The sequence below is a fragment of the Coccomyxa subellipsoidea genome (assembly GCF_000258705.1).
Source record: "Coccomyxa subellipsoidea C-169, whole genome shotgun sequence".
Classification (NCBI taxonomy): domain Eukaryota; kingdom Viridiplantae; phylum Chlorophyta; class Trebouxiophyceae; family Coccomyxaceae; genus Coccomyxa; species Coccomyxa subellipsoidea.
The window spans coordinates 1,032,870-1,052,002 of NW_005178024.1; the positions used below are offsets into that span (position 1 = coordinate 1,032,870).

A 19,133-nucleotide genomic window follows, 5' to 3' on the forward strand; every position below is an offset into this window, starting at 1 on the left:
CGTCATGGTTCAAATGGGTTCAACAAAAGAGTCTCGCGTTGACATGTGTTCTTTCAAGGAGTCCTCACTTGCTGGACTTTGCTTGCTTCCTGCGCCTGTCCCCATGTCTGCCTGCAGCTGCCTGCTGTTCCTGCGCGCATTCCTTTGCTTCTTCCTGATGGGACGCGGGGCAGAAGGATACCCCGTTCAGCTGCTGCTTCAAGTACACAGCGCAGAGCTGCTTGCGGCTGGTTGTGTTGTGCACCCTCACAAACCGATCCAGGCCAACTGAGGCCAGCAACGGCTCTGTGGGGTGCAGCGCCAGAGAGCGCACTGATCCAATTGCTCCCTTCACAGCGCCGTCCATCTTGCCAGCTTGCAGGTCCAGCACCTCAAACTTGCCTGCTGCATTGGCCACCCACACCCTCTTGCCTGCAACAAGCGCCACAATAGCAGGCTGAGGCTCACTAATGCTCCCTTGCACGCACATCAGCAGAATTCCAGCGCACATGAGTTTCATCCTGGGAGAGCCAATCGGTCTCCCGAGCTACACACACAACAAGCATCACAGGAAGCAGACGCCTCACCGTTGGGCTCAGCTGCGAGAGAGGTGATTCTGGCCTCGCCAAATGTCAGATCCAGCACAGGCCGCCTGCCATGTTTTGTGTCGTACAGCCGCAGCTTGCTCTTGCCTGTTCCAATAAGCACCTGCACATGCGAGTGACCATTAGTTTCAAGTGTCATTGCAAGTGCGCTATTTGACAAAGTTTAGAAGCTGATGTGACCTCCAGCCGCATCAATGTGAACATACCTGTGAGGCTCCCGAGCCTGGCACAAAAGCGACGGCTGAGCAAAAGGGTAGGTCCACAAGTCCAATCCTGTTTGGCTTAGCACTCTTTGCCAGAAAAGTCCGCTGCTGAGACTGCACGTCCCAGATATTGAGCTCACTGCCCTCACAACCCACCGCCACGCAGCTTTCATCCTCGCTCACTGCCTGTGGACCACACTTACTTTAGAGCGGTTCACAGACAGTGTGCATATCAAGGTGTTGCCATACGAGCCCTGGGGGACACACCATTGAGGACACTTTTCCAGGGACTGTCCAGTGGGACAGCCGTTCCCACTTCTCATCATCTGAGTGGAGGGCCGGAGAATGAATATCCACTGAGCCGCCATGCGTGCATGACAGCAGTTGAGGCCGATCAGGCGTCTGACTGGTGAGGAAATGCAGACCTGCTACATTCCTGCACACAGACCAACACCGCTCACGATTTGCACGATAGTGCCACCTTCTTGTGCAAGTTCTGCCAAGCGAAGACCACATACCCTTCTGGCGGTGAACTTCCACTGGAGCTGGTATCACATGTGATGGTATCCCGTAACTGGCCTGTCTGCCCGTCCAAGACAGAGATGCGTCCAGCTGTACGCCCCACGGCTACCAGGAACGACCCTGAAGGCCCTGCGTTCTGCTCCTGTTCTGTGCTGGCTGAGACAGCCAGACAACGCGCTGCATTCTGGCGTCTGTCTGCTTCTCCCCTAAATACACACAATTTATTAGACCAAAGCATGAATGTGACCTGCCGATCCAAAAAACAGGTTGAAAATTCCAGGACTTACCAACGACTGACCACCTTTGCATCCTCAAATCGATTGAGATCAGGAGCCTGGACACCTGCACACATATAGTGGGTAGTCTAGAATGGATCAGTACCCAGAACATTCAACGACGTTCAAAAGCTCCAGAAGTACCTTGGAGCAGGCCCAGATCATCGCACGCCAGCAGCCTCACAGGAACTCTTGCTCTATCAGGTTCGAGGTCCTTCCGTTTTGCCATGTCGCTCTTCTGCCCTTCTTGGGTCTTCAGGATGTTACAGAACTTAGATTGATTCTGCGCATCACAGTCGAGATTTCCGACATGCATGTTTAGCAAAGGAAATGGGCACGTGCATGCATGACGTCTTGATCTCCGATCTCAAGATCATGTCGAATTTTCGGCAAATCTGCAACTCAGCGGACTCCTTCATTCCTCGTGAAATTCCTTGTGAAACGACGTTGCACCACAGGGAAGCATCCCTCCTACAGAAATCCGAGTGGAGATTTGATGCTATACCGATGCCGAGGTGCTCAAGCTCACGATTTGTTGAGCGTTAGGATAGTATCTCGAAGAAAATATGTTGTTACACATACGTGCTATCGCACGAGTACCTCTAGGGGCATTCAAAGTCTGAATATTACTAGGTGCACTTGCTCTGGTCTACATAGTACTAGTAGCAGAAATACCATCCAGCACGCCGTCAAAGTCGCTCTAGCTTCAGTCATCTGTCTCACAATTGTTTCATTAGGGAAGCCTGCCGCTGCCAACAACGTGGTTAGGAAGCAACAGTCCTCTGATACATATGCAGCTGCCAGCTTGAACGACAGAGGTAGGAACAAACACTTTTATCAGCATATGGCATGATGTCCACAGTATTGCTAGGCAAGGAATGGAGATCTCAGGTTGGTGCATGCAGGACGTCCTCCAGGCTTGAGCATACCTGAGCAAGTCAGGGCATTCGATGAACTGACTGCCAAGGCGCAGGCTTCAGCAGATGCAGGAGCCTACCGGGATGTGAGTGTTAGAATGCGTCCCTCAATTGTAAGAGCTACAGGCTGGGAATACCGAATTCTCAAAAGTGTTTTGTGCCTCTTTGTGCAGGCTGTGGACCAATATTCATCAATTGTCTCCAAATTTCCAGGGCTTGCATTGAGTGAAAGAGCGAGAATACGCAGAGCAGTCTTGCTCTATGAGACGGGGGAGGTGCAGCAGGCTATCCTTGAACTGGATGATGAAGAAGTTGCTCTTCGTGGCAATGCAGAGGTAAAAATATCCTGGGCTTCATGTTTGCTATCTCGAAAAATTTGGCACGAGGGAATATGAGGGATGCATCCTTGGTCCTTGAATCGCTGTCAACAATATCTGCATTGGATACCGCAGGTGCATGCAGCACTAGCAGCCATCTTGTATGCTGAGAGACCCCTAGAAAGGCAGCGGGCAGAGCTGCAATGGGAGCTTGCTAGCGAATTTGACACACGCTATGAAGACATGGGATGGGTAGCGCGGGAAAAACATTGGGGTCCCAATTTGCTACTAGCCTTAGAAAAATTTCTCACTCTCCAATAGGCTGATAGTGCCAGTTGCTGAGAGCAGCAAAGGTGCTTATTTTGACTGCAGTGTGTGAGTGCAGAGAACTGTGAAGTGCGCACAGAGATTAAGTTTCTCCCCATGGCATGCAAGATTTCTTTTGCAAGAGCAAAATATTCTGTGGAATGATCTCAAACTCAGTTCTGAGCTCCAGACCTGAAGTCTGTCATGTCTATTTAAAATTTTGTGGGCCAAATCTCTGACATCCAATTTTCAACATACGAGTTGTTTGTATTGCACATCTCAGACAAATTATTGGCCGATGTTCTTGTGTACTCCTGATTGCCAATACACATTGCGCAAGGGTTTGCATGTCAGCAATAAAAATTTGTCAACGAATTAAAGGGAAAATGGCCGTCAATCTCGACAGTTACATTTCACACAAAGCAGCAGACTTGGACAGCTGACATGGACACCAGACCAGATCCTCAGTCCTCTCCTGCCATCCATTTGGCGGCCTGAGTGGCATAGTATGTGAGGATGATGTCTGAGCCAGCGCGCCTGAAGGACATCAGCGCTTCCAACACAGCCTCCCTCTCATCCAGCCAGCCCCTCTCTGCCGCTGCCTTCAGCATCGCGTACTCACCTGCAGAATGTAGTGACAAAATTCACAGCTTGCTGGTGGCCCCACTAGATGGCCCCACCCAGATCTTACGGTCATCTCTGCGTCGAGAGAGATACAGCTTGCATGGACAGCAGTGGGGAATATGATGGCAGTCCACACTGCATGTCCTCGTGGAAGGCTCATGATCCAGGAGGTCTATGGGGGAGTGAAGGCTCACCGGACACATGGTAGGCAGCAATGGGCAGAGAGGAGTTGTCGCGGAGCAAGCGGATGACGTCGAGGTAGGGCAAGCCAGGCTTGACCATCATAATGTCCGCACCCTCCGCCTCATCTAAGCGCGCTTCCCTCAAAGCCTCCCTGTAATTTGCTGGATCCTGCATCCAAGCACGCGGCGAACAGTCAGCGCCTGTGGAGGCAAGCCACGGTAACGGCCATCTGTGCAAGTTGATCCATGGCACTGTTGCGATGAGCGTGGGCCACCTGCTGGTAGGTCTTCTTGTTGCTGGGGATGACGCGGTGCTCCTGGCCGGCCTTGGGTGCAGATGCAAGCGCATCCCTGAAGGGGCCATAGTATGCGGATGCGTACTTGGCAGTGTAGGACATGATGGACACATGGCTGAACCCCTCCCTGTCCAGTGCGCGTCTGTGGACCACCCAATGGTCAAACCACTGTGTCTATCAATCAACTCTTAAGTCTCTCAGTGCATGTAGATACGGAAATGTAGCCCACCAATTTACCGTGTATCATGCCCACACTGCCTTGTATTTCGTGCAATCTCTCCAAATTTAGATATCTTTCAAACTTACACAAGCCTTGCTCCAAGAGCGTCAGGAATTCCAAAGCATGAAGGAGTATGCTGCTGACCTGATGGCGCCCACGCGGCCGTCCATCATGTCGGAGGGTGAGACGCAGTCAGCCCCGGCGCGCGCCTGCGACACCGCTTGCCGGCACAGGAACTCCACAGTCTCATCGTTCAGGATCACTCCGTCATCGCGCACAATGCCGTCATGGCCGTCCGAATTGTAGGGGTCCAGCGCCACATCTGTGTAGATCTGGGTATCACAGCGGGAAGCGTCAGCATGGCAAGTGTCACAAAAGCAATTGACTCTCTGTTGCACGCATCATACCAACGGCACCTCCTGTGCAAATGAAGAGAACATTGCATGTGAGCCAGGCACTGAATGACAAAACAAGTTTCTACCTCCAGGTCGGGGTACTTGTCCTTGAGCAGGCGGATGCTGCGCTGCACAAGGCCATCAGGGTTGAATGCCTCCTCTCCCGTTCGCGTCTTCAGATCTTCCGGGGTCTGCATGCCGCAAACGCGATTTCAGCACATTGTGAGAAGCGCAAGAGTGTGTCGGTTGAGACAGGACACATGCAAAGGCAGTCAAGAGCCAGCTCAAGGTAAAATCAGGTCCAATCGACATCTCTAGAAGCAGCAAGGACAGCACCTTTGGGAACAGGACAACGCTGTTCACTCCGTAGGAGCGAGCTTCAGCCACAGAGGACAGCAGGCCATGCCTCCACCCTAGCCTATCTACGCCGGGCATGGAGCTGATTGGGATGTTCTTCTCGCCATCGTGAATGAAGACTGGCAGAATCAGGTTGGCAGGAGAAACGTAGGTTTCGGAGATTGCTCCCCTAATGCTGGAGCTCCTTCTGTTCCTCCTGGGTCTGGAAAGTATGTCCTGCACGGCAATATAATTTCCAATTAAATAGTTGCATACAGACAATAGAACGAAGGTGCGTGATACCAACGTGAAGCAACGTTTACCTGAGGAGGTACGATTGGCGTTCCTGGTGGATTTTCGACCTGCAGACAGCAATCAGAGGAAATTCACCAGCAAAACAAATGACTCAAAGCTACGATGCTGAGAGAAAACAACACCCAACTGCAAAAGGACTAGGAGCTTGGTGAACGCCTTTATAAGTGACATACCTTTCGTGCGGCAGTCCCAGTTTGTACGGCAATGTCTGCTTCAGCGACTGCCTGGGCTACAATTTTCGATTTCGCCGTCTTCTTTGGTGATACGTTCCTCACCGCACCAATCTTTGAGGGTGGCCGAACTTGAAGCGAAGCACCTTTTTGCACAAATAATCCTTGCATTATTTGAGACATTGTGTATATATTTCGGAGGCCTGTGTCGATCGCAGTAGAATTGTGCATTTCGGAGAGCAAAGCCTTATCTAGAGATCCAGATTGCACATCACGTCATCAATATAGAGGGTTTGGCTTAGGTTTGTGCTTCTGATCATTGGATGGATGAAGGCAGAAAGATTACTGGCGTACATCTGGGTAGCATTGTGCAAAACTGATCTAGCTGCTGGCAAGCATTCATGGCCCTGCTCACTGGGCACATGCCTTTGCCGAGCAGAAGCGCCTCGCAGGCTGCCATGCACGGTGCACTGGTGCGCCACGTGCCACTGGCATATGGCGCCATGGCGCGGCGCCTCTGTTACACTGTACACATCTGGCGCTGCGGCCCTGGCGCACCAATGTTAAGGACATTGCCCTGAATGGATGACTTCTATGTCAAATGCATGACCAGAGAGAGACCACCGAGGAAACTTGAAACAACATCATGATGTTGCACAAGTTGCAACTGCAGAGGGCAGATCAAAAGGCCGCCTCTTGGGTCTGAGGCCGAAATTCATCAAGGGAGCAGGCCTTCAAGTTGGGATCGTCCAGATTGATACAGTCCTAGGTACTGATCTGGATTTTGTACATATGTGAAATCCTCACCATGAGGCTCGTGACACTGCCGCAAACACGCTGGACATTTTCAAAAGAACCAGACTGTAAGCCGACGCGTCTTCAGCTACAGAGGGATAGCGATATTATGAGCGCTGAGGGACAGCAGGGAGCCCGAACTCGTCGCCCTCGGCCAGGGGCTGTGCATGGGGCCTTGCAGCCTGCGCATGTGGCGCCTCTGGCAGATCAGGTTCCTGATACGGAGCACCACACCAGGACTAAGTCAGCAATTGATCAAGACCAAATCAGAGAAAAGAAAATAATATGCTGACATCAAAGCAAAGCGAGCGCCAAAAGGGAGGAGGAAGGGCTGCCTCGCAGTGTAAGTGGAACAAGTGAAACATACAGATTAGAAAAAGTGCACACTATACTAAGCTACCGCGTGATGCATGGAAGCAGCAGCTCAGAAGAGACACTACTTACCTGCAGGTAGGAGGGTACAGCGCCCGCCGTTGGGTTCTCAGCCTCCATTGCCAGCTCCTCCTCCAGAGCATCCAGCTCACCCATCAACTCCGACTCGTCTATGTCATCTGGCACCCCAAAGCTTTGTCCCATGACATCCTGCAGTTCGTTGTGCATGTCCTGCACGCCATAGGCACATCCTCACCATGTCCGACAAACAGTCAATAAGTACCACCTCTCGTGACATTGCAGAAGAATGTTGTAGGTAGTAGCCCAAGTGATCAACCATGAGGTCTGCCATCTCGTCTTGCATCTTCTCTATGGAGTCAATGTTCAGGTCCTGCTTCTTGAAGGCTGTCTTCAGCTCTGCACCAGCAGCCTTCATGGCCTGCACAGTCTGCGCTGTGTCTTTGATGGACTCCATAGCAAAGGATGTCTGCTCCATGTTGAACTGCTGGTTGTAAAGCTGCTCCCGCTGATTTTCATACAACCGTTTCTGCTTCAGGACCTGTGCAACAGTTATACTTGCTCAGTCCACCTGCTACAGACGCCATGATGTTGCAAGGTGCACTCAGCAATAATGCTGTAGCTTCGGCACAAAATAACTTACGCTGAGGGCTCTGCGCTTTGCTGCGTCCTGTGCTGGACCCGGCCTCGTCTTCTTTATCACGTCTCTGTGCTTCATAAGTTGCTCATCCAGTTTCCTGATTTTGTCATCGAGCCTGCAGGGTCCCCAAACGTTTATTCAAGCTGGTCTTCTGTGTAGTGCTTTCTTGATGAACCCCAGAAACTGCCCAAAGCCTTCAGTGGTAAAGAATCCACACTCAACACTGAACACTTACGTGTCTCCTCGTGTAGTTAGTTTCCCTGAAGCATCCTCTATAGACGGTGCAGGTGCCTTTTCTTTCTTGGTTCCAAATATTCTTTTCATCTTCCCTTCTCAAACAATACTTGACGCCAGAAACCAAGTTGCGAATTCTGTGCAATGCTGTGTTGCTACAAAGCAAGATATCCTTGGCACAACTTGTCGCTCTGCCACTGCAGAAGAATGAATCTAACAAAGGTGGAAGCTTCCTCCAGCTGGATCCAACAGGGTGACGTCAGCTGCCTTCTGACTCCCCCCGACAGCTTGCAGCATTGCCTTCCGAAACCTGAATCTTCCAGCATAACATGGGCATCGATGTCTCCATCAAGTTCTTGCTTCTGTCTCTGCTTGATTTGCATTAGTTGGGGCTCAATCAATGTAATTGCTTCTGTCGGAGATCAGCGATCTGGCGGTGCCCCACCAAGCAGAGGCCTGGGTCAGTCATCGTGGGGGAACACTGCATCCATCAGATTGACGTCATATAGATTGCCCCAGTCCATCCTATATTATTTACCTAGTCAGGGTCCTGGTAAGAAGTCTTGCAATATTACGAGACCCTATGCGCACGCTTTTCCAGTAGGCTGGCAGCTTCTTTTCCTTCCCAGCGTCATCTCAGGCTCTTCCCACCGCTGGTAATGCCCGGGCTCAGCTGGATCCGCTGACATCGTTGCGACCTGGTTGCATTCCATCCTGTGTTGTTTCCCAGCTTGCGAAGACCACCCCTTTCTCATCTCAGGAAATAAGAGATGCAAACCACAGGTACCTTCAGGGCCATGAATGAAGAATGGGATGCTTCAAATCTAGTGCAGCAACAATGCAGTGATCTTGGGCTCAAGAACATCAAGTAATGATGTGCTGTGCAGGCTCGTGTTTGACGACAAAGGCCGCTTCAGCAACAATGACATCGCCAAGGATGAGGACTTTGACTATTACGATTATAGCGTTGAAGACCCACCAGGTTGCAGCAGGAGCATCACATCAAATTTCTTGGGCTCCAGCATGCCTTCAAGCGCGCCAGCTAAGAATGTGACTGTGAACAAGTCTGCATACTGGCCAAATGCATACTACAGGTCAATCCCTGTCAAAAACGGCACCAATGATGGCTTGACTTTGCTGCCATACATCTGCAATCCCATTGCTGCCCGTGTTGCGCAGTCGCAAGGACAGGTGGCTGCTCTGATTCCAATCGCAGCGATTGTTGTCGGGTCATTTATCCTCTTGCTTGCGGTGCTGACGGCGCTTTTCTGGATTATCTGGTTTCTAGTGGGCTGTTGTAGAAGGAAGATGGTGTGATTGGATGCTACTTTTATCCTTTAAGTTGACGGACTGACTGTAACTTGAAAGCTGAGTAGATCTTGCAATATGACCTTGTGAAGCGAGTATTGAATTGTATGCATAAGACACATACTTTGGCATTTTGCTGCTGTCCATTGAGGTCGATGATTGGTAATGTCTGGAGGTGCAAAAGCTTAGATACCTCTCTTTGGAGATGGAGATCCATGTACTCAATTCTCTCAAGAATTAATTGTTCTGGTGTGAACATTCCTGTGATGACGTTCTACGAGCGTTTACAATGCCAGCCCCAGATGTAGAAATCAGGCACTCTTCAATGGCCTTTAGTGCCTCAGGCTGCACGCCGCTGTTGGCACAGGTGAAGGTACATTGACATCTGCTAATGATGCATACAGCAAATGAATCATCTTGATGCTTGGTTAATCAGCCTCGTGGATATTAGTATGCTAAGGCATCTTCAGAGATCCTGAAGCCCTTTGTACCTCTGCTTTTGAGCCGATACTGATTGGTGTACGAGCATCTAATGACCCAATCTCCAAGTTTAGTATGGACGTCCTGCCATCGCTTGACTGGCCCCCAGCTGCCTCAACAATGAAGGCAAGGGGTGCGCACTCAAACAGCAGGCGCAACTTTGCGGGCGCTGATGGGCTTACCGGATTCAGGAAAATGCCACCACCCTACGTCGGAAGAGGCATGACCACTTCTTAGGTTGGCCTCAAGCAGCTGTATGGACATGGCCAGCAGTGACAGCAGGGAAGCACATCACACCTTTGTCAAGATGTGATGGACGTCTGGTACAAAGCCCCCAGTGTATCGCAATGTGTATTCATCCGTAATGAACTGAGAGATGAGATCTCGATACACTGTGTTCTCAGCAGCTGCCCGCAGATTTGCAGGAGCAAAGACCTGATGCACAGTGCGATAGCACAGCTGATAAGATAATAATTCGAGTGCGCTCAATAAAGCCGATTGACACATTTGGAAAATTGCTTTCATGTCATTGGACACACTCAGATCACTGCACAACACTGAAAGGATTTTAGAATAGCGCACCTTCTTCTCCCCAATCTGAATGTTCTTTCGGATCAGACTCCATGTTGACGAGCCATCTTCGTGTGCAAGTGCATATTCTTGCACAACCTGTCCCGCAGAAGATCCTGCATCTCACAGCATACCACAGTAACTGACAAATTTCCCACCCCGCAAGCTCATGAATGTGTGGGGATGAGTAGATCGCAGGTATGCATCTTCTTATCATAGGCCTCATCGCGTCTCACCTGGATCTGGCAGTGCCACAACAAGCGTGGTTCTGGGGCCAAAAACAGCATAGGCCGCGGCCGCCTGCTCAGCACCTCTCCTGTTGAGCAGCCTGTCGCCTGCCCAGACTCCAAAGATGGCACCCACCGCGAAATTGGCGCTAAAGATGCTGCTACCGTCGAGGGGGTCAAAAGCAACCTGTACAACCAGATGAACCTCTCAGCAAGTTTGAACATTTTTGAGGATCAGTCATCATGAAATGGTGGGATCTGATGCTTACTGCAAAACCCCGTCCTCCCAGGGGAATCTCCTCTGGTCTCTCTTCAGATGAAGCCGTTGCCACAGCAGTGCTCTCCCTCAGCCGCTGGAATATGATGTCATCAGCCCTGACATCTACCTACAGAGCAAGATGCTGATTTAGGACACAGCGATCTGCCGCACCACATTCGCAATGAGAGGGGCAGAAGGACCCCAGTCCTTCAATAATACAGCTCACAGCCTAGGGCGCAACGCCTGTTCATGTTCTACCTCCAGTTGCTTGTCCCCAAAAGCATTCGTTGTACCAATCTCTCCACAACTGCTTGATTGTAGCAGCTGTGCAATGTCTTGGACTGCAGCGGTGATGGCATCAAGTACCCTCCCCTGCAGATTTAGCTTGCGTTAAGCGAGACCAATTATCAAGGAAAATATAGTAAGGTGTCAATACCAAACATGTAATCATTCTGGAACCAGGCTCCGATATCTCAAAATCTGATCTATCTCTGAGCTGATCCAGAGCGCACCAGATTATCGTCCAGAAAGTCGATCTTGCCAAATGGGCCACCGGCCATCGCTACGGTTTCTAAAGGACCAATGGTCCTACCTTTGGTCTGAGGACTTGGTCCTGAATGTCTCTATGGAACTCGCTTGGAATAGATAGCCAGCTTCCTCCAAAGTGGAAGCTGGTGGCTCCCACGTGATCCAAAGCGTCTGGTTGTCAGGAAGAGATGATCTTAAAACATTCTCCCGCTCTCATTCCACGATGCGACGAGCTACAGGCTTGCTGCGGCTCATCCCAAGCGTCAGCGCTTGCAACTCTGTGCCTGAAGCAGCAACCTGCCTACTGAACGATGCTCGTCCAAGTGTTCATGGCCCCTCAAGGGCATATGCTACCGTTCCTGCCGGCCACAGATCATCGGATTTAAGACAAGAAGTGTGTAACATTGGACTCAATCGCAGAAGAGATCTGACACTGAGGGGAGACATCAAAGTCAGCACAACGGAGGGAGCTCAGAGACTCTCAACACTACTCAAGGTAATTGATGTGGGCGTTTTGTAAGGTCTTACTTTCGTACAGCTGTCTACGTTCTATGCACAGAGACCTGAGTCAGCGATCCTCACACAGGGCCACGTGTCTGCTATCTTTGGACTGCCAGACCTTGGGAGTGTGTGCGGGGACCACTTGGCGACCTTCATCCAGAGCGCTAAAGATCTGAAGGCAGCAGGAGTGGAAAAGATTCTGTGTGTCTCTGTGAACAAGCCATCTGTGGTCGATCAGTGGTTGAAAGAGAAGGGGGCGGACGGCATTGTCCAGGGTGTGGCCGATGACACTGGGGCCTTCACCAGGATGCTGGGGGTCAATGTCAGTGACCCTGAACGGCCTCAGTTGCGCTGCCAGAGGTGAGGGTTCAGGGGGTTGACTTTCTTGCATGGATGTGATGCACTTATATTGCAGTGATGCTGTACACCTCAAGTGCATGGACATGATTATATTGCAGTGATGCTGTACACCTCAAGTGCATGGACATGATGAGCGGATGGGGTGCAGATTTGCTGCTATTGTGGACGACGGCATCTTGCTGAGACTGGTGATGCTCCTCTTCTGGCTTCACATCGCCTCCCTGTCCTGGCAATCTTTTTTGTTAATGACCCCTGGACAAGGTAATGGATAAGCTTGAGCTCAATGTTTGTTTCCCTTGCAGAGAGTGGAGGAGAGCCCAGGAGATCTGAATGCATCAAAAGCTGATACCATCATTGGAATCTTGGAGGACATGAAGACCCTCAAGGCAGCTGCCTAGGTGCATTTCCACTATGTATCTGCTGCTATCATGCATTTTGCGATTGGTTTGGCATTTGACCTCGGAAATATGCCTGAACATTTGCGCAGGACTTAGACGCTCAGAGACTGATTGGGCTTTAGATAGGGTCATTCAGTCGTTACCAAGTAATGTGATACTTGGCACAGGAGACTTCACTACGAATCCTGGCGGTCCTGCTGAGCCCATATTGCCATTGTGTATCTGTGACAGTTTGTCTGGTGTCTTGGAGACACTTTGTAAGATTTTAATGCTGTATGGCAATGCTAGTCGGCTAGTGGTGTGCAGCACTTACACTACCGTAGTGTACTGATACACTGCGCCAGCTTGTTGACTGAGGGTGCGCACCCTTGCAATAATTGCAATGCAATTGCTCGCAGCCGCTGCGGTAGTGCTTGTATCATGTGCCGGTGATTGACGAGTGACTAGAATGAGCATCGGCAGCATCTGCAGAGTCCAATTATCTCTTGGTCTTGGTTTTGCAGGCTTTGAATGCCAAATGATTTCATACTGAGCGCTCATCACGGCTGTGACTGTGACAGCGAGTGCCCAGTGTGACAGTTGACACATCATAGGTTCACCGCACCTGGGCCGCCAATTAGCGCATATTGGTGTGATATATCCAAATTCCACTTAGAAGAAGCGAGAGATTATGAAAGTCCAAGAACCCGCTGGCAGCTAACAGACACGGTGTCCCAAGCGCTGGCAGCCTGAGGGCATTCAGTGCTTTCTACATAGTACAGTGAAGGTGGTACAAGCGCCGCGACACAGATAATAGTCTTGGTAAGGAAGAAGAGGTTTTCAGCTGGCTACTGCCTTGTTCAAATAGATCAAAGTCTATCAGGTAGCCACTGAGTGAACCCTAGTGTACAATGCAAATCCCTATCCTTAAACCCCTCCGTGCTGCCCATGAACTGCAATGCTTTGTCCTAGAAATGTTAGAGCCAGTAATCTACGATGGTCTTGATTGCCCGGTGCATATAGCTCCATCGACGTCTACTTTAGGGAGACGTCCGGTGAAGTACACAGCATGCCTAAGGTGTACAATGCCGTTTGCCACCTTCACAATCTTGGCAAAATTGACTGGCTTTCTGGTCATCAGTAAAATTGATTTGAATGAAACTGATGATTTGTGGATGATTTTGCAGGATATCAGGAGTTTCTTCAGTAAAGTGCCCTCCAAAACCACCGCTGACAACAAAAGTGAGTAGTCTATCTGAGGATGCAGTCTCTTGTATCTTTAGAATAACTAATACGACCTTGTACATATTTTGTGTGTGTGGTGATGCTCAACATACATCAAGCCAAGCACGCATTGACATTGACATAAAAAGTTCCGGCATTCTGGGATCTGATGGAATGACATCCTAATTTGACAGGTACCAAATCAGAGCAAAAGGAGGGGAAACCTTCCGAGGTATGTGCTTTATATTCTCATGAACATCAGCTACTCCCAACGAATGTACCTTCACACCACATTTGCTTCTGTCTACCACCATCTTGACCTGTTCACTTCTTGACCTGCACAGGCTGAGCGAGGTGAAGCTGCAAGACAAACAAATACTGCAAAGCTCCCTGCAGCCAGAAAGAGCACAACACCACAGAACCGATCAGCTGGGAAGACAGGCAGCGGAGATGCACCTGTGAAGTCACAGCAGGTCGCCGCTACAAAGGCCAAGTGGAAACAGATCCTTGCGTCTGATTCAGATGACGAGGATTTTGAGGTCTGAGTCATTCCTGCTTGCTTACAAAGATACACACAAACTATTGTTTCCTCCATCCTGCTGATGACAAGGGCGTTGAAAGGTGTCTGCATGCTTGGGGCAGGAGCCCGTGAAAAAGAGGAAGTCACAGGTGGATGACGATGACTTTGTGGTGGATCTGGCGCTTGGTGACAGTAGTGAGAGTGATGACGATGATGACAACATGGATGTGGATGAGGACGACGACTTCACGGGGGCAAAGAAGCGCAAGAGGGCTCCCGTCAGACCACCGGTGGCTGCCAAGCCTAGCCAGGCACCGAAGCCAGCTGCCGCAAGCTCTCAGCCTGCAAAAAGAAAGGCGCCAGCAGCAGATGCTACTCCGCCGCCTGCACAGCCTGCAAGGCCAACGTGAGAAATCCAAGCAGATGTGGCTATTCTCCTTCTGAATGTGGCAATGCTGGATTCACCTGTGTGGTACAACAAAAAAGGTTGTTGCGGATATGAACTTCACAGTGGTGAAGGTTGAACACCAATTGCGCAATTTTTGCAGGAGTGGGGTGAAAAAGGCTGCAGCAAAGGGGAAGGCCAAAGGCCCGGAGCATCCAGCAGATGTTCAGGCTGCCATCGATGCTGTGGACGCTGCGGTGAAGCAGCTACCGGAGGAGGGCGAGGTCAAGTACACCGTGCTTGAGGCACAGGAAGGAGGGGGCTGGAACCAGCGTGGGGGCGACCCAGCTCCGCTCAACCCGGGCTCAAGGGTGAGCACAATGGCCTTGTTTGCCTCGTCACCAATTGGCGCAGGTTGTGTTGCAGCGCGATCTACAGGAAAGAAAGTCACGGCCATTGCACGCGTTGCAAGGCTTGCCTTTAAATGGGTGGAGGATGTGTGACGGTGTGCTGGCATGACATGCGGCAGGCTGTCCCCAAAGGTCATCCAGACTGCTTGACGGGGAAGACCTTTGTCATCACGGGGTCCATGGAGTCTATCACCCGGTCAGGCGCGGAGGATCTTGTCAAGCGGCACAGCGGCCGTGTCACCACCAGCGTCTCGGGCAGGACCACCTTCCTGGTGGCTGGACAAGATTCCGGCACCCGCAAAGTATCCACCGTAAGTGCTACAGCTCCCACCCTAAAAGTGTCTCAGGGGTGAATGGAACTGTGTGACATGTTTTGGACGCTGCACCTTCTGCATTGAGGTGGCACCCAGGAGTCAGTCATGGTGTAATTTTCAATTTGTTCATGATAGCAAGTGCTGCTATATTTGCAGGCAAAGGAGAAGGGTGTGAAAATCATCGATGAGGACGGCCTCTTCTCCCTCATCAAGGCTGCACCTGCACCAGACGCTCCGCCTGAAGAGGCTCCCCTTCCCTCGCCAACCCCTGCCAGCGCTGGTGAGGCAGCGCCGCCTTCAGCTTCTGGCCGCAGGTTGCCGGCCAGTTTCAGTGGCCGGGCGTCCCCAGCCCTCCCCTCTGCAGCGGCCAGCACAAGCCAAGCCGGTGTGCACAGCCTGAACGTGTGCCTATTGCATCCTTTGACGGTGGATGCCTGCTGATTTTTGGCTGAAGGAAGCCACTGCATTAGAACTGGGGGTGACAACATTATCTTCTGACAATGCGCAGGAACAAGCGCTGCAACCAAGGGTGCTGCAGGCAGCGCTCCTGGGAGTCAGGTTGGGCAGCTGTGGGTGGAGAAACACAAACCTCAGAGGTCAGCGGACCTGATCGGGAATCCAGGCCTCATCGGCACCATCAGAGAGTGGCTGCAGAACTGGTACACACCTGCATGGGAACTTTCATGCCAATTTACCTGTGCCACATGTGCTGTCTACAGCATTCTGCAATAAGGTGCTGCAGGACCACATGAAAGTGAGTCTGATGCGTAAAATGCGTGCAGGGATCGAATCCATTTGAGGCACGAGGAGGTCGTTGCCACAAAGCGCGGCGGCGGGAAGCCAAAAGACCTGACAAAGAAAGCCATTATACTCAGTGGTCCCCCAGGCATCGGCAAGACCTCCTCGGCGCTGATCATTGCCAGGTGGAGCTTGGCATGTTGACCCTGATCAATGGTGCAGGATGCCTCAGCAGCCAAAATGTGCCACAGTGTGTGCTAACAGATGCCGGTCTGCTGTTGCCAGGGAACTGGGATTTATCCCGGTCGAGGTGAACGCCAGCGACACACGCAACAAAGCTGACAAGAGTGCCAAGGGAGGTATGGCAGGCAAGCTGGCCAACAATATCAAGGAGCTGGCCAACAACCGCGCGCTCACTTCAGGCGCCCAGGGAGAGGAAAAGAAGGTACTCTACAATTTAACAGATCGTTGCTTGGGTGCTTGATGTGTATACGCCAGTCCCTGTGCACCATGTCGGAGGCACATTGATAGCAGAAAGGACGCTAAAGAGGTAGACTGCCCTGGTGCGCAGCTGTGCCTGATCATGGACGAGGTGGATGGCATGTCAGCGGGTGACAGGGGCGGTGTCCCTGACCTCATCCTCACCATCAAGGCCGCCAAGCTGCCCATCATCTGCATCTGCAATGACAAGTACAACCAGAAGCTCAAGTCCCTGCGAAACCACTGCCTTGAGCTGGACTTCAGGTGTGCGCTTTTGCACCTTTGATCACCCTTGGAGCCTGCATGCAAGCGTGCCAGGTGAAGAGCAATCCAAATTAGTTTGTCATTCTGCACACTGAGTAATTCTGGATCGTCTTGCGATGGACAGGAAGCCCACATCGCAGCAGATCTCAAAGCGGCTGATACAGATCTGCCAGAAGGAGGGTCTGCAGGTGAATGAGAGCACGCTGGCCGCTTTGGTCGAGAGTTCCAACGCTGACATTCGCCTCATGCTAGGGCAGCTGCAGATGATCCGCTTGCGCAAACGCTCCCTCTCCTACGATGAGGCCAAGGTGCTGCTCTACCCTCCTTCACTTGATGTCTTCCTCATTTGATTTTTTGCAGCCTGTCTTGACCTGATGACGTACCGGATTGCTGTCTACCAAAGAAGTTTTGTAAATGCAGGGCAAGATGGGAGGTGGCAAAGACGCTGACATGAGCCCCTTTGAGGCCGGCCGCAAGCTGCTATCCCTGGAGTCCGAGAAGATGTCGCTGAACGACAGGATCGATCTGGTCTTCCAGGATGCAGACCTGGTGCCCCTCTTGGTGCAGGTGATCACCTTTTGTTGTCTGCTGATGTTATTACAAAGAACGTCCTGCTCATGGAGGGAACTTATGTTTCAAGGCCGGGAATGCTGCTGTGAACAGCTGGTGCTTGTGCTTTGCAGGAAAACTATGTCAACCACAAGCCGAAGGTTGCCGATAGTGAGGTCACCCGCATGAAGGCATGTCCCTTTCATGACAGCTGATAGATATGCATGCGATACCTCTCAGCCCTTGCTGCTGATGTGTGAAGAATCTAAAGCATGTGAAGCATGCATGCCTATGTACGGGACTGCAGGACTGCCATACACAGAAGTTGAATTGTGGCTTAGAATTGCAGATGTGTTCAGCTCTCGAGTGCGTGCAGGTCCTGGCCAAGGCCGCGGATGCTCTGTCGGCTGGGGACCTCGTGAATCGCAAGGTGCGGCAGTACGGCAGCTGGGGGCTGATGCCCTTTGCGGCCGCCATCGGCAGCGTCTACCCTGCTACCTACATGCGCGGCGGCCGCGAAACGTTCAGCTCCTACGAGAACAACTTCCCCAGGTGCACCTGCTTGTCTGCTTGGTTGCCTGGTGTTATGCTTATACCGTCTGATGCAATTGATTTGATCAGGGAAGCAAAGAGCGCTGCACAGATTACATAGTTTGTAAAATTGGTCAATGGTGGCATCGGTCTTGCACAGGTTCACAGCATGGCTGGGCAACAACTCGTCAACGGGCAAGCAACGGCGGCTGATGGGCGAGCTACACACCCGCATGACGAGCTCTGGGCATGTGGCTTCAGATCGCACAGGCTTGCGCACAGCATACCTGCCCACGCTGCGCTATGCACTGTCCAAGCCGCTGGCCTCTGAGGACAAGGAGGGCATTCCCGTTGTTATCAACACAATGCAGGTAATGAGACACGACCAATGACACACCCTGAAACCGTGCTGCCCATGCTGGTGTCTGTATTTGCGTGATGATGACCTCCCCATGAGTCCTGTCGGTGTTTTTGCAGGAGTACTGCATCTCGCGGGATGAGTTGGACTTTGTGATGAGCGTCACGCACTTCAAGAGCAAGGCGGAGTGGAGCGAGGACCCGATGAAGGGGGTGGATACCAAGGTCAAGTCGGCCTTCACACGCACCTTCAACCAGTCCGGCAGCCGCGCCAAGTGCAACATCGCCATCGACGAGTTCAAGCGCAAGCGCGGCCGCGGCAAGGGGGCTGCAGCTCCGAGTGACGAGCTCGAGCCCTGTGAGTCTCAGACTGTATATTGTAATCTGATGCTTGAAGCATGATCACAGGAGGTGTTTGCATGGGTCTCCCACAGGGAAACTGTGGCACTTCCCCAGTCTTGAGATGCTGGTTGTGCGGGTGCATGTGCAGTGGAAAATGGAGAGGCGGAGCCAGAAGCGGCAGGCGCAGCTCTGGAGGAGGACGAAGAGGAAGAGGACTTTGGCAAGGAGCAGATGGCTCAGAAGCAGGGCGCACAACTTGCGCGCAGGGGCATCACCTTCGAAGCCAAGGGCGGACCGGTGTGTAGCGCTCGATTGGACAGCCTCCAATCAAAGTTGGAAACATTGATATTTTGCGGCAAAACAAGCAGTGATCCGTTTGATTATATGACCAAGTCCTTGAGAGCTGTGTTGCGGGCGTGCACCAGGAAAAGAAGGGGAGGGGCGGAGCTTCAGGGGCTGGTAAGGGGTCGCGAGGGGGCAAGGCAAAGGCGACCACAGGGAAGAAGAAGTAAGACTGGTCCCAGAGGCTGGCCATGTTGCCTCCATAAATATGTCGTCAGATACTCAGTCAGGGCTGCCGCATCATGCAGCACCTTCCCCTTAATGCATAGGACAGCCTCAAAACTACAAAAGAGTTGACAGTACCACTGGTTGGCAGCTGAGCGTCTATCTGTCGTTGTTGGTTCTT

The 19,133-nt window shown here is 51.7% G+C and overlaps 4 protein-coding genes across 4 annotated transcripts; 2 read left to right on the forward strand and 2 right to left on the reverse strand.

Annotated features, from left to right (window-relative positions):
• Positions 1-64: 64 nt before the first annotated feature.
• On the reverse strand, positions 65-1,813 carry COCSUDRAFT_44758 (WD40 repeat-like protein; the record flags this gene model as incomplete). The annotated part of the gene is made up of 6 exons (XM_005643928.1): positions 65-411; positions 567-687; positions 791-973; positions 1,055-1,223; positions 1,597-1,651; positions 1,729-1,813. 6 exons carry the CDS (start codon positions 1,811-1,813, stop codon positions 65-67), a joined length of 960 nt encoding a protein of 319 aa, XP_005643985.1.
• A 164-nt stretch (positions 1,814-1,977) lies between these two features.
• COCSUDRAFT_48948 (ALAD-domain-containing protein) lies at positions 1,978-11,125 on the reverse strand (the record flags this gene model as incomplete). The annotated part of the gene is made up of 16 exons (XM_005643929.1): positions 1,978-2,402; positions 2,490-2,587; positions 2,675-2,836; positions 2,954-3,746; positions 3,943-4,099; positions 4,206-4,368; positions 4,591-4,778; positions 4,928-5,032; positions 5,178-5,414; positions 5,501-5,539; positions 6,902-7,060; positions 7,113-7,388; positions 9,807-9,944; positions 10,092-10,195; positions 10,316-10,493; positions 11,078-11,125. 13 exons carry the CDS (start codon positions 11,123-11,125, stop codon positions 3,589-3,591), a joined length of 1,950 nt encoding a protein of 649 aa, XP_005643986.1. The 3' UTR covers positions 1,978-2,402; positions 2,490-2,587; positions 2,675-2,836; positions 2,954-3,588.
• A 620-nt stretch (positions 11,126-11,745) lies between these two features.
• On the forward strand, positions 11,746-11,958 carry COCSUDRAFT_83566 (hypothetical protein; the record flags this gene model as incomplete). The annotated part of the gene is made up of 1 exon (XM_005644002.1): positions 11,746-11,958. A coding segment is annotated over one exon (213 nt), but the record flags the coding sequence as incomplete, so codon positions are not given.
• A 3,793-nt stretch (positions 11,959-15,751) lies between these two features.
• On the forward strand, positions 15,752-18,352 carry COCSUDRAFT_3156 (RFC1-domain-containing protein; the record flags this gene model as incomplete). Its single annotated transcript, XM_005643930.1, has 9 exons — positions 15,752-15,890; positions 16,032-16,107; positions 16,208-16,367; positions 16,494-16,666; positions 16,791-16,974; positions 17,093-17,233; positions 17,541-17,767; positions 17,907-18,117; positions 18,224-18,352. Coding segments are annotated over 9 exons (1,440 nt in total), but the record flags the coding sequence as incomplete, so codon positions are not given.
• Between the last annotated feature and the right edge of the window lie 781 nt (positions 18,353-19,133).